This window comes from Sciurus vulgaris (genome assembly GCF_902686455.1).
Source record: "Sciurus vulgaris genome assembly, chromosome: 6".
NCBI classification, from domain to species: Eukaryota; Metazoa; Chordata; class Mammalia; order Rodentia; family Sciuridae; genus Sciurus; species Sciurus vulgaris.
The window spans coordinates 71,848,253-71,863,235 of NC_136466.1; the positions used below are offsets into that span (position 1 = coordinate 71,848,253).

The 14,983-nt window shown below is 44.4% G+C and overlaps 1 protein-coding gene across 1 annotated transcript in view; it reads left to right on the forward strand.

Annotated features, from left to right (window-relative positions):
- Nucleotides 1–560: 560 nt before the first annotated feature.
- The window catches only part of NRG2 (neuregulin 2), a 188,642-nt gene continuing 174,219 nt past the window's right edge, over nt 561–14,983 (forward strand). Inside the window, 1 exon segment of the mRNA XM_079144016.1 lies at nt 561–1,596. Within this exon segment, the coding sequence (XP_079000142.1) occupies nt 867–1,596 (730 nt within the window). The 5' untranslated portion in view covers nt 561–866.

Consider the following 14,983-nt stretch of genomic DNA (forward strand, 5'->3'; position numbering starts at 1 on the left):
CAAGAGGTTCCCTTGGGAAACTGATTTTTTAAAAGAAAATGGGGTTGTATAGCGTGCAGCCTAGTTATTCCTGACTACTGGAGAAAGCCCGGAGTTTTGGGGACTGTACCCTTTTCCAACTGCCACCTCTGATTAAGCGTCCTTGCAGCCTCAATTCTTAACAAAATCATGGGCTGGGATCCTTCCCCGCCTCAACTCGAATATCCAGCGCTCACCAGGCGGTGGCAGGGCCGAGCACGTGGGCTTGTTTAGGGGCCAGCTTCCAGGGTCCCCCCAGGGAAGGGGATAGCTCAGGAGGTTAGAGGCCGGAGCGCACCATCCTGACTGGTAACCTCCCTGGTTCTTATAGCTGACGGTCAAAGGCAGGGGCATTTCCTGTGTCCCACTCCCACGTTCAAAGGATGCTGTCAGAAGCCGCTATCTCTTTTCCACCCTCTCTTCACGCATCACCCCCACTGTCATGCCGATAAATCCCAAGAGCAAAGGGTGGCACGATTCCTCCCGCGCCCCTGCGGGTTGAAGGCGGGCACTGAAGCAGTGCAGTCCCAAGCTTCCCCTGCAGAAGCCGCGCTCCCCACTCAGTCCGGGGGTAGAGGGGGCGCGAGAGAGCAAGTGGGCGGGCGTCCCATCCTCCGCATCCTCCTCCAAGTCCTGGCGCGCAGGGAGGGAGCGCTGCGCTGCGCCTCGCTGCGCATCGCGGCCCGCTTGCCGCCTGCCCCCTGCCCTAGCTGGGCCACCTCCCCGGGCTGCGGGTGGAGGGCTACGGGGCGCTAACGTTACGCTGTTTCCGGTTTTCCAGTGGGCTCTGTTTCCCCTCCCAAGGCGGCGGCGGCTGAGCGGCGGAGCCCCCCAAATGGCCTGGCCAGATGCGGCAGGTTTGCTGCTCAGCGCTGCCGCCGCCGCCACTGGAGAAGGCTCGGTGCAGCAGCTACAGCGACAACAGCAGCAGCAGCAGCAGCAGCAGCAGCAGCAGCAGCAGCAGCAGCGAGAGGAGCAGCAGCAGCAGCGAGAGCGACAGCAGCAGCAGCCGCAGCAGCCGCCGCCGCCGCCGCAGCAGCAGCATCTTCCGTCCCGCTGCGCCCCCAGAGCCGCGGCCGCAGCAACAGCCGCAGCCCCGCAGCCCCGCAGCCCAGAGAGCCACCGCCCGCTCGCGAGTCGCAGCCGCCGGCGGCATGAGGCGCGACCCGGCCCCCGGCTTCTCCATGCTGCTCTTCGGTGTGTCGCTCGCCTGCTACTCGCCCAGCCTCAAGTCGGTGCAGGACCAGGCGTACAAGGCACCCGTAGTGGTGGAGGGCAAGGTACAGGGACTGGCTCCGGCCGGCGGCTCCAGCTCCAACAGCACCCGCGAGCCGCCCGCCACGGGTCGGGTAGCGCTGGTGAAGGTGCTGGACAAGTGGCCGCTCCGGAGTGGGGGGCTGCAGCGCGAGCAGGTGATCAGCGTGGGCTCCTGTGCGCCTCTCGAAAGGAACCAGCGCTACATCTTTTTCCTGGAGCCCACGGAACAGCCCTTAGTCTTTAAGACGGCCTTTGCCCCACTAGACACCAACAGCAAAAACCTCAAGAAAGAGGTGGGCAAGATCTTGTGCACTGACTGCGGTGAGTTGCCCCCTCCCTCTGCTGGAGAAAGGGGGGAGGGGAGAGGTGATAGAGAATGGGGGTGGGGCGGGGAGGTGCTGCAGGTGCCCAGGCCTGGCAGCGTCCGGCCGCTGGGGGGGTGGGGCCACCCCTGGGCAGGGCGCCTGGCACGGGTGGGTGAGGGGGTTGAGGTTGAGGAGAAGGAGGATCAGGCTCAAGGTGTGCCAGGGTCGGGGGGCGGGGGGAGTCTCCGGCCTGTGCCAGCAAGGATCTGCGGCTGATATATGGCATGTGGGGCTGGAAAGCTGCCATCATAGCCCAGTAGCGGAAGGAGAAACACCGAGAGGTCCGGGCGGTGCTGGCCTGAGGCTCAGTGAGTCAGGAGTGACCCTCGGAGGCCTTGCCCGCTCTGCTCCCAAGGGCCTGCCTTGCCCAGGCTGGCAGGGTCTGCAGGAGCGACTGGGCAGACTCCCAGGCTGTGAAGGCCTCCCCTCACAAGTTCTCCTAGGGAATGATCGCCCCCGCCCCCTCCTTCCTCTCCGGGGCTCACTGCTCTGCCATCCATACCGCTGGCGCAGGCAGAGTTGGACTTTTTCTGCTACTGTTTTCCGTCCTCCATGTGGCTTCTTTTTCTCCCCCTCCATGGTGATCGCCTGTCTTTACCAAGCGGGTAGCACAGCAAACCTCCAGGACCGCTAACAGACACCTCTTTTAGCGGTTTCTGAAGGATCTTACTAGAGCTTTGGATGATGATGATGATGAAATAGAGTAACTTACTTCTGCTGAATGCTGTAAGTTCAGCTTTGACATCTTCCTGGCCGGATGTATCCACTGCATCTCTTATCTTCATGATGTTGGGTGCTGCACAAGAATGCAGGTGATTAGAAACAAATCACTGGATCTGGAGATCCCGTGCAGCCAGGAAGTCAAAGAAATATCAGTTTAAGATCTTTTTCTCTTTCTTTCTTTCTTTTTTTTCCCCTTGGTGCTGGAGATTGAACCCAGGGCCTTGTGCTTTTTTCTTTTTGTCCCTGAATCCAGTACTTACTTCTCAGTAAGATATTTAAACTGAATTGCCCCCTCACCGGAGTATTCTGTTAGCCTGTCCTGTGCTTATTCATTTTGGGGTTTCATTTTGTTCTAAGGCTGAATTTGTGGCATTTGGTATGAATTTGAACTTAAAATCACTGAATTTCCATAGATGACCTGGATTCTTATAAAAGTTGGTATGTTTACCAGTTTACCAATTGAATCTGGTTAGTGTAGATAGCTTGAGTAGCAAAGTATGTGTAATAGCTCCTTGGAAGTTTTGCTGCCCTCTTCTTTCCAGATTAATGCCTTTGACTTTTGGAAGCTTCCCTCCCTGCTCCTTCAAGAGGCAAATTTTAGAGTTTCTTTGTGGGAGTATATCTAGGCACTATGTTAAACTTCGATCACTTTAATGAGAAGAATCTTGGCAGTGTCATAATAAGGAGAGAAAAAACTTCAGGGATAACAGAAGTTTATGGTTCTGACATTGTTCTAAGGAATATTGTTGACTGCTTTTTTAATGTGGTTTTATGCTCTGAAATATTTTATGATGACAAGTTGAGAACAGTTAAGAATTTCTAATTTTTTATTCTATTAAGTATTTTGTCTGAGATCCCTTGGAGAACTTTGGGACTGTATTGTGCAGTGGGAAATAGATAGTAAAAGCATTCAGTGAACCTTGTCCAAGGACAGCTTCTGTTTTGGGCTTTTGGTGAATTATTCCTGATAGGCACATTGCACATCTTCACATGATCCCTAGTCCTGGCCACTGAGGATCTGATAGTCATTGTCAGATACCCCCATAGAGTGATGGGCTTCTCTGTCCCCTTGTTCCTCTTCTCTTCCTTTCTCCTCCCAGCACATATGCCTTATCAGTTATTCCTTGTTGGTTTTAGTGAGCATTTAATAGTTTAACCATTGAATGCAGAGATCATGAAAGAGATGGGGGTCAGAAATAATAGTCTGCTTTTAGGTCATGGCCATCTCATATAGTTAAAATAGCATGTGTAGTATAGTTCTCAGAAAGATAAATTTAGGATTGCAATCACTGGTAAAGGGAAGGCCCTCACACATCATAAATTATCGAGGAGCAGGCATGTGTGTGGCAGTAATGTTTTAGAATGCAAAAAAATTTGCTTTGAATTCAGAGTGAATAGAGAGTCAGCTTGGGGAGTTTTACGTAAGGGGATTAGAAAGTAAAGGGCATATTTGTGAGAGGAGACTTGTGGAATTGGTGATGACAGAAGAATATCAACTACATTTTCTTATTTTATACTCTGTGGTTAAAGAAAACAGGTACTGTAATGGTATATTAAATAAGGAAACAAACGCATCCCATCTAACCACAACACCTTCCTTATACTCAGCAGGAAGTAGCTAACAAATTCATTTTCTGTTTTCTATTCTAAAGAAAACCCTCTGGGCCACAGGGTCACTGGGAACATTTTCTCCTTGGAGCAGATTCACCCATTGCAAAATAGGGAAACTGGCACTTGGAAACTGTCATTGTGGCCGTTATATTGAGCAACTGAGGTTGAATTGTTACTTTGTTTAGCCATTTCCTGCTCTGAGTGTGTCTGGATTCCAAAAGGTGTTTGTGCTTAAAAAGTTGGCACATGCCTCAGTAGCATCAATGCAGGGGTCCCGTTGCACATCTTTTAAATGGTCCTCCTGTGTGGCTAATTTCAACTGTGAAATGTTGACTTGAAGTCTGTGATCTAAGGTGGACAATGGTAGGTGGGGGTCTTGCTGGATTGACAATATATTGTCAAACAGCAAATATCATTGCTATGCAGAGGGGCATTTTTACAGCTCTAATGTGTATCATTTATCCAAAAATACTACCTCTGGTGGTAAAGAGTTGAGCATTTCTAGAAGATTGCATAGATGAAGGTGTTTTCTGTGCCTTCAGTGAAAAGGAGAGGAAAAGGAGTTGGATGGCCTTGCAGGGATTAGCAACTCTCAGCCATACTATAAAAGCATCTGGTTCTGCAAATAAGCCTGTATTTTCAAAGATGGTCGCATATATTTTGGTATAATTATACCCCATCTTGTTGCTTTCTTATAAACATGTTTTTAAGCTCTTTCCTTATTGAGTAAATGCAGTAGTTAGCAATAAAGAAAAAAAAAGACGATTTCTTCCATAGGGACTTTCTCATTTGCTATTTTCCAATGTAGAGTGTATTTTCTTGTTAAATATGAATAAGGTATATTCCTTGGAGACTTTACGTGCTTTAGAATAGTTTTATTTGTATTATTATTATTATTATTATTATTTTGTAGTACTAGGGATTGAACTCAGGACCTTATACATGCTAGTCAAACACTCACCACTGAACTACAATTCCCAACCTTTTAGGATAGTTTTAAATTAATTTGGCACCCAGAATTTATATTACAGCAAGGTGGTTCACAAAATTCAGTATAGCAAAAGCAACTGCATATTTTTAAAATGCTGTTTATTTAAAGAATCTTTTCTTCCCCAGCCAGCTGGAAACCCAGCTGTGCTGCAGCTTGAAGATGGGAAAGTGAAACTAGATTAGAAACTGACCAGTCCTAGTGGTGAGGACAAGTCTTGGTTATAGATTGAGGGGTTGAATGGCCATCCTAATGTCATCATTTCTTGTCATGGTTGCTTTCCTCTGCAAAATGCAATTTTGGGGGCAGGAACAATGTCCTATGTTTTTAAGGGCTTCTTTGTCCTGGCTCTCCTGCCCATCCCTCCCAGTTTGGTACTGTGCCTTGCTTTAGGACTTTCCCTGAGTGCTCTTTGAATGGATGAAGTCAAGAGACATTAAAAAAGAAAGCCTCTAGATTCGTACTAGGACAATCTTAACTCCCTGATCTCTGACACCAAGTCCTGGGCTGAAAAGCTGAGTTTGATGATAGCCTTTACCTGTCGCTATGGGAACCTTTTCTCCCCCCCAGAGGAGTCCTATCAACTAGAGTACTTAACCACAAGATGCTTAATCATTGTGCTGATTAGTGTTAATGGGATTTGAGCAGTAAGGAATAAAGGTCTTGCTGGAGAAGATCTATTTAATTGGGGACAGGGGAACAGATAACCACGCCTCTACCCCCAAATTTAAACAAAAATAAAACAACTATTAGTTTGAATTAACCACCTAATTGGGATCTAGGGAAGATGGTGTATTAAGAGTGTAGGGGACTAACTTCATCATGGCCTCTAATCAAAGCAAGTGTGCTTCCTCCTTACTGTCCTCTGTTATCTAGGATATTTTAATTTTATTTCCTAATAACTGTTAGTTTATCTCTTTTTTTTCTAGTTGTAGATGGACACAATACCTTTATTTTATTTATTTATTTTCATGTGGTGCTGAGGATCCAACCCAGTACCTCACACATGCTAGGCAAGCACTCTGCTGCTGAGCTAACCCCAGGCCCTGTTAGTTTATTTTTTTAATAAAAATGTTTTTACATGTTTGGTAACATGGCTCAAAATTCATAAAGTACATAAGAATATATGATGAAAGGTTTCCCTCACCCCTTTCCTTATCTACCCAGCTCTAAGGCAATTGTAAAATAACTTATTTTTGAAACATTTATTTATTTAAAACGTGTATTTATCTAAAAACATTTTTCAATGTAGTCTTTCATTCTGACATATAATGTATAATGTTAATTTTGCCATTAAACTGATTTTATGGTGAATTCTTCCCAGGTTTTATACATATATTTTGACCTAACCCGAATTTTCAACTATTAGGCTCCAATTATAACTGACTTCTTTTCCACCTTGAATTATCTAGTCAAAGGATGCTCTTTTCCTCTTAATTAGTACCCTACTTCATAAGTATAATCTTTGGATTAGGAATGAAAATACCAACTTATTTTTCAGATACTTTGCCATCAGGAAGATGATCAAAGGACAGAACCAAAGGTTTGTCACTGAGATTTAGGGCTGTAACTTTGTCCATTCAGCAGTTCCCACTGAGTAATGCTCTTGGTAATCTCACAGTAGCATCCATGTGGAAGTCAGGGTATTCCTTAGATGGAAAGAGAAAATTCCACAGGGCACAACTGCTCAGATTTTTATCCAGAAGCCAAAGACCCCAGTTATTGATGAAGAGTTTGATTTTGACCATATTTATATGCAGATGGTAAGAGTGTCCAGGGGGAGTTAGCTATCTGAAACTGTTCTGAAGTATATTTAAGGCAACTGACTTGAATGTAGTGTTTAAATTTCAGAGGATCAGGGAATTGCCATTTGGATAAGTAGGAAAAAAGTAAATGTGCAAATATCTAAACAGCAGGAAGTCTTAACCCCCTAAATCCTGTTGGCTTTGTGGCATTTAGTAATTCTGAATATTGATTTGGGAAAGGAATGGTGATGTCAATATCAGTGAAGTTTCCTCTGTGCGGTCTTTAACAACTTGTTCTTGAGTCTTTTTTTCAAAGTCTGAAGTGTTGTTAGTATAATTTGCACTAAAGGTAAAAGAAATCTGTCCCCATCACCACCTGAGTATAAATGCACGTATGTAGGATGAAGATTTTTGTCTTGTTTCTAGTGAATTAAGAGGTATTTTTTAACCACTTTACCTCTTACTTTTTAGAATTGTACATAAAAATAATTCTAGTTTTTGAATTTCAGGGGTTGACAGAGGGAATTTTAGAAAACTGGGAAAAGTAGATGAATTGACCAGAGAAATGCTAAATTATGACAAGTTTGAAAAATGACCATCTTTTGTGAAATGGGACCCTTTAATAATAACAGTACACACGGATGAATCGTGCTGAGCTAGAGAGCCATGCAAGGCTGTGAGAACTTAAGCAAACATGAGGGAGGATTAAAAAGCATTAGGATAACATGGAGAAGACATGCTGTACCCAGGCAAAGGGCCGGCAGGTTTTTGCCAATGTGGTATCAAAAGACAGGTTCACACTGATTGAGATTAGTTGCTGCTAATCGCGTGTGATGTTTTTGATAATTATGAAACGAGGTTAAGTTAAGGTGCCTTCTTTCTCTGACAAGTTCTGCAGGGGGAGTGTGCCACATGAGCTCCGGCCTATGCACATATTCCCTTCCCACTTGTACATTCAGTGAGAGCCAAATAGCTTCTCTAGGGACCTTCTCTGGGACAGAGGCCTAGAGTCTTTAGAGCCTGCCTCTGCTCAAGACCTGATTGTGCTGCCAGCTTCCTGAAGGTGGGTAGGAGGTGGTTAACGATTCATTTCCCCTCCTAGATGTTTCTAGAGTGGCCAAGGCACAGGAATCTTACAGGGTTTCTGTATCTACTAGCAACACAGACCCCTCCCAAGATGTGATGGTCAGATTACTATTTATTCTCTCTCCAGAAACAGAATCCCGTATGGTTTTCTTTATCAGTCTACAGATTCCCTGCCTGTGCTGAGGACATTGGCTCCCCTACCCCTTCTTTCCCTGAACTGTTTTATAAAGACTGAGAATCTATCTTTGTCCATTAGGCTGGAGTACTTTATTTGGCCTTGATTTTAATATTGGCCAATTAACAGAAACCAAGATGAACTATATTCCCCAGAATTGAATGAAAGGCAGGTTGTGGTTACCACATGGCTAAATAGCTGGTTCAGCCTATGCAAAAGTCAGGATATCATTAATTCTATTGTGACAGCGATATAATTTGATATCCCAAGTTTCTATTATTTAAAAAGTTTTCTCTTAATTTCATGTTTTAGATATTCGCTTCAATAAATATTGAATATATGTTTTGTGTAAAAAAAAATATGGCTGGGTGCAGTGGCGCATGCCTGTAATCCCAGCAGTTTGGGAGTCTGAGGCAGGAGGATCGTGAGTTCAAAGCCAGCCTCAGCAACTTAGCAAGGCCCCAACAAACTTAGCTAGACCCTGTCTCTAAATAAAATATAAAAAGGGGGGCTGGGGATATTGCTCTGTGGTTAAAGACCCCTGGGTTCAAGTCTTGGTACCAAAAAATTTAAAAAGAAAAAAAAAAAAGTACTTTAGGGGAGTTACATCAGACATAGTTCCTGTCATCAATGAGTCTACAATTTAGAAGTACAAAGATTAGACAGTAATTCAATGTAGAATATGGTAAATACTATAAAAGGAGAAGAGTCATAAAGGAAAGAAAGGTCATATCTGGTTAGACGATTAAAGAAAGTTTCTTGGAGAAGTAATTTGAAATGAATTCCTATAGTCAGAGATAGATAAGGTGAGTTAGTTTGGGGATAAAGAGAGATAAATCAACTTATTAAGTTAATTTTGCACAGAGAAAGCAGAATTCTCAGTAGTACAGGGGCATGTTTGTGGACAAAATAACAAGAAGGAAAGGGAGAAATGGGTGAGGTGCCTGGAGAGGTAGATTAGGGTGATTTTCACCAGACTTGAATGCTAGGCTAGGCTCATGAGTTTTTTCTTAATTATATAAGTAGTATTTGAAATGTATCCCTAAGTGTTCAATGGTTTTTTTTTTGATGATATTGTAAATGGTATTATTCATTCAATTTCCTTTTCCATTTAGTTATTGCTAACACAATTGTCCCTCCTTTGGCATGTTCATTCTATCACCATTTCCTTGAAATGAAGCATTTTCTCCCTGTCTGCTTGATGAAGTACTGGGTGAAGGAGTGTAATGCAGACTTCTGGAGGGAGCTCTCTTCTAGTTCCCAGTCCTGAGCACCACCAGTCATGACCTTATAGGAGGCTCTGACACTCGGTCTCTGGGAGTTCGAGTCCCTTCTGGTGCTGTGGCCACAAGCCACAAGCATAATCCTCACACACTTGCTTAGACCAGTAATGCACTTCCTGAGCACTGCCTAATGGATGATTCTCTTCTGGATAGCTCAGCATGACTCTAGAGAGGATGGCTTATTTACTGTCAGGATGGAACAGGTGGATTAAGTAGCTGATCTGTTGGGTGGTATTGGAATCATCTCTAGGTGAGAGGAAACAGCAGGGTTGCATCCAATGCAAACTTCCCAGCATTGTGGCTGGTTGATTTGATTTGGGGGTGGGGGGAACAATGAAAGGAAAAATTTAAAAAAAAAGGAAAGAAAGGAGTCTCAGACCGTGACATGATCCATTTGTCAAAGAGTGAAACCAAGGCCTGGAAGTGGAGAGTTTCTTTCAAAGGACACTGCTCACTCACAGCTGGTTTCTTTTCCCTACACTTTTCACATGGGTTTTGCTTCTGGGACTCCCTTACCTGAGGCTCCACCTCTCCCTCAGTGCCCCATCGTACTCCCCACCTTGCTGCTCAGGACTCACTCTTCTCACAACTGCAGCAGCCTTCAGCAGTCCCCTGAGTGCTCTACCACTGAGCCACGACCCCAGCCCTCAGGTTGGGTTCTTTTGGATGAAATGCGAGGTTTTCTGCTAAGGCTTCTCCCATTCTTCCAGGTGTCATTTCTTAGGACTGCCTTCTACAAGAAGAATAATGACATTTCCTGGGTCTCTTGGTAACATGATGTTGTCCTGGCCAACTACTGACAGTGATTTCTCCCAGATGGCACCTCCATGACTCAAAACTCAGGTGGTTCAGGGCAATACTAAGACTCTAAGATGTGGAACCAGGAGTTACCCTCTGGGCAGAGCAAGGCATGGCCACCTCTGAGAGAAGGCCCTTGCTACTGGTAAAGAATGGAATCTGTAGTTTGGAGGAGGCACATGGGTGGCCCCCGACTGAGGGGAGCTTGCTATCTTGTTTCTCACTATGTAAATTATCTGAGTAGGTTTCCGCTGTGCGTAGTATGTGCTTAGCTAAAAGGGCAAATGGGAGCTGGGGCTGAGACCAGTGTCCCTGGGAGTACTGTTTTCACTTGGCCAGCTTTACCCCTGCTTCTGTCTTCATCCCCACACAGTGAAGGCTCTGTGCTGCTTCTGGGTGGTGGCGCAAATGGTCTGCCTTATGCCCAGAGCTTGATGTACAGAAGAAAAAGTTAAAGCATTGATTTCAGATAATTCTGTGAAGGGATAACTTAGGACGTTAGTGCTTACTGGGGAGCTGTGTCTATAGAAAACATCAAGCTGGCAAAGAGTTCTAGTGGGTTCAGTGATCTTCATTGGCCCAAGGTCACGAACTGTATTTAGAGTAGGTATAAAAGTTTACTTTTCTCTTCTCTGAAGCTAGATAATAGCATAATCATTGCAGAGTAGAGGCGAGTGTTGTCATTGTAGGAGGAAGAATAGAAAAGGGGAATAGTATCGCTCTCTTCACAGGACTTGGAGGATAATCCAGCAGACATAACTCTCCATTCTGTGGTTCAAAGATTACTTTTTTTGAAAGAGTTTGTTACCAACAATTCTGAGTTTGGGGGAGGAGCCTTGTTGCTGGCTTTGCCATTGGCCTGGACATGCTGGAAGATTGAAGGTAGTTTGCTGATCCTGCCAGTAAGGGGAATGTAGTATTTGGTTTTTCTCATGTGCCCTTCACATGCTTCTTTTTCCTGTCCCCGCCTTCTCAGATCATTCCATCATGAGCATTTCTTCCTTTGACCACCTTGTAAAAGGCACAGTTCCTAAGGGGCAGTCTTTGGTTCCTTTTTTAATTTATGTGTTTTTTTTTTTTTTTTTTTTTTTAATAACAGGGATTGAATTCAGGGGCACTCAACCACTGAACCACATCCCCAGCCCTATTTTTTGTATTTTATTTAGAGACATGGTCTCACTGAGTTGCTTAGCATCTTGCTTTTGCTGAGGCAAGCTTTAGACTCTCAATCCTCCTGCCTCAGCCTCCCGAGCCACTGGGATAACAGTGTGATCTTTTTTGAAGGTTTCATTCTGCTGGATATTAGCATAGTGGGTATGACTGCATGTTCTGGAGGCAACTTTTCAATTAAGTGAGTGTATGTGACTCTGTGACTGACAAGCTCTATCACCTCAGGCAAATTAACCTCTGTACCTCAGGTTCCCAATTCTAAAACAGGGCTAATAACAATACTTACCTCATAGCATTGTGATAAGGTTTAGGATTTGGTGATACTCCATGTAAGACCACACTTGCTTGTAGCAAACTTTCCATGCAGGTTAGTTTCAGTCACTCTTACTGTCATACCAGTCATTGACTGAAAGAGAATGACTTTGAATGCAGATTGATAGCATCCAGACCCTGTCTCTGTTCTCTGCTAGCTATTTGAACTTGAGAAAAGTCCCTTGATTTTGTTGACTTCAAGTTTCCAACTGCCTGTGGCAGATTATTTTGGTTATCTATTGCTGCGTAACAAAACACTCCAAAATGTAGTGGGCTTCAACCAGCACCAGTTATGTGTTATAATATTTCATAGTTCTGGTGTTTGAAGGGTTCAGCTAGCAGGTTTAGTACCTCAGGTAGTTTTAGTCAGATAGATGGTGGTTGGACAGTCAGACAGGAGCTGAGACTAGGCCATTTCAAAGTTTCTTTACTGACTTGTCTAGTAGATGCTGCTGGCTGGTTTTCATCTGGGAGCTTAACTGGGGCTGAGTTTCCTCACTGCAAGAGGAAGCATCCCAGGAGAAGGCCAGGAGAGGGCTGCATTGTCTTTTATGATCTAGCCTCAGAAGTCACGGCATTATTCCTACAATATTCAGTTTTTTAGAAGAGAGTTACTCAGTGCTGTCCAGATTCAAGAGGAGAGAATATACACTCTGCTTCAAGATGGAAGGAGTGTCAAAGAATGTGGGCATTACACTCTGGCACAAATTACTTAATTTCCTCACTCCTGAAGAATGTCTTCATCCCCACCCAAGATCTCCCTCTCCCCAAATAGGCTCATTTGTTATGACATCAGGTTCAGGCTCAGGCACAGGGCCAGGCCTTGCCATGTAAGTAAGGTCTAGGTGCAGATGGGGCTCCTCCAATATGGTTCCTTGAGTACAGCCACTGCAGTACTGTTCCTCTTGATCCAAAGACCATGAACTAAAGGGACAGGTTGTCTACCCTCCACCCCAAATATAGTGCTGGGATAGATGTAGGATAACTGCTATAAATGGTTCTTTAAAAAAAAAAAAATGGTGCTGGGCATGGTGGTGCATGCTTGTAATTCCAGTAGCTCAGGAGGTTGAGGCAGGAGGATGTAGAGTTTAAAGCCAGCCTTAGCAACTTAGCAAGGTGCTAAGCAACTCAGTGAGACCCTGCCTCTAAATAAAATACAAAAAAGGGCTGGGGATGTGGATTAGTGGTTGAGTGCCCCTGAGTTCAATTCCTGGTACTTAAAAAAAAAAAAAAAAAGTAATGCTTGTATTTTAAAATGACTTTATTTTAAATTTTGAAATAATTTCAGAATTATAAGAAAGGTGTGAAAATGGCATAGCACTCCCAACTACTCTTTGCCCAGCTTCCCTAAATAACATAATGGCTGAAATTATCAAACCATTTAGAAAGCGGGGAAGCCTCAGCCACTAGTCCATAGCAGTTCCAAAATCCAGCATGGCATGTGAGGAGGGACCTCGAAGGTTCTTCAGGGTTCTTGATTCTACCCTGTGGGATCCTGATTCTGCCCTCTGGATTAGCCTTCTTTTTCCACCAAATTCAGCCTGTTTGCCACTAAGTAATTTCCTCAGCCTGCTTCCTTTTATAGATACCCCTTTTAGTCCACATTGGGGCTGTTCCTGCTAGTACAATTATTTCTTAAGATGTGTGGCTTTCCAGTGACTCTTATTGGGGTTCACTACATTAGACAAAAACTACACTCACAAATCTTACCAAGGTAAACTCTTCCCTACATTAAGCACCCTGTGAGGCCACTGTGGGGCAATACTCTTAAGATTAGTGAAACCTTGTTCTTTAATGGAAAGAATCTGTGAGGCATGTCCTTAAGATCCATGGAGGGCCTTTTGTCGTCTCAAGATCCTTTGAGGTGTTGCCTTTGATCTTTCTGAGGTCTTAACAAAGGGTTCAAATCAAAATGTCTTAAACTGAGTTCAGTGTCTTCCTACCATATCCCATTCTGGTTAGGACACTCCCATCTCAGATAACAACACCTATCTAGTCTCCCAAGCTATTAGAAACGTCAGAGTCACCTCTGACTTCTTTTTCACCTTGCCCCCTGTTTGTAGTCCATTAACAAGTCATAACAGCTTTTACTACTGCACAGTCTCTTCAGCCCATTCACAATGCTCTAGGTGAGTGCTATATCCCACCTAAAATGCCATAGTAGCCATCGATGGAATTCCCTACCTTCCGAGTCTCTGATCTCTTCCATCTATCATCACTGGTGGCATTTGCTTTCTAAACAAGATATCTCTCCCCAACCCAGAAATCTTCAGTAGCTTCTCATTGTCTGTGGAGCAAACTGAAACTCCTTCACAGGATACACAAAGCTTTCCCCAGTGTGGCCCCCACATGCCTGTGAGCCTTTTAGCCCACTCTTCCATGCTTATCTTTGCTGTAGCCAAAAAGTACTGCTCAAAATTCCCAAGTTGTGCACTCTTTTTCTTTAGTATTTTGCTCATTTTGTTTTCTTGGCTTGGTGTACCTTGGCTTTCCTACTCATTTCCCAGCTTCCTCATCTTTCCAGGCTCAGCCCTTCTCCTCACAACATTTTCTGTTCCTTCAGTCAGAAGGACTCTGAGCCGTTCAGTCTCTTCTGTGTCTTGGTAGAGGATCACAGCTCTGCTGTGAGATCCTGGGGAGGAGGGAGTGTGTGGATGATCCTCCACACTGTGGGCTTCTTGAATGCAAGAGGGAGCTATAGCAGAAGATGTACCTCATGTATCAATTTGTGCCTTACTTAAGAGAGATGGCTAACAACTGCTTGGTGACTTGAAGAGAGTCACCTTACAATTTTACCTAGGATTAGAACTAACCATGGGAATAAGCCTCTGGTTCTTGGAAGAAGGCAGTCCTAGGTAGGTGGTATGCTGGTAAATCTATGAGTGGTAAACTGAGATTGACACTTTAGGTGGAGCAGGGCAGAGGGTGGGTAATTTATAAAGTGCTGTTTACCATCATTGTTTCTGCTGTTTACAATATTAATAAACACCAAATCTCTGAAATGTGGTTGTATTTGGGTTTTATTAAATTCTATGGGAAAGCATCTTGAAAATTGTATTCAGGGATGGGAAGACTTGGTGGTTTTGTATAATCCGGTGTCCCTATCACCTTCATGGTAGTGAAGTTCAATGAATGGTAATAGGAACTCAATAAAGGCAAGCTGAAGGAAAAATGAGTGAAGAACTAACTTCTTCTATGAGCCTCTGTAGGACACCTACATATGCCATAGCCACAGAGCACAGCCCAGGGAGCTGATTCAAAATCAACCCCACTGGGTATGGTGGCATGTGTCTATAGTCTGAGCTACTCAGGAGGTTGAAGCAGGAGGATCACTTGAGCCCAGGAGTTTGAAACCGGCCTGAGTAACACAGGGCGATCCTGATTTTTTTTTTAAAGAAGAGCAAAATCAGCCCAAGATAAGGCTTATTCAGCAAAATGTTCTATCCAGGGTC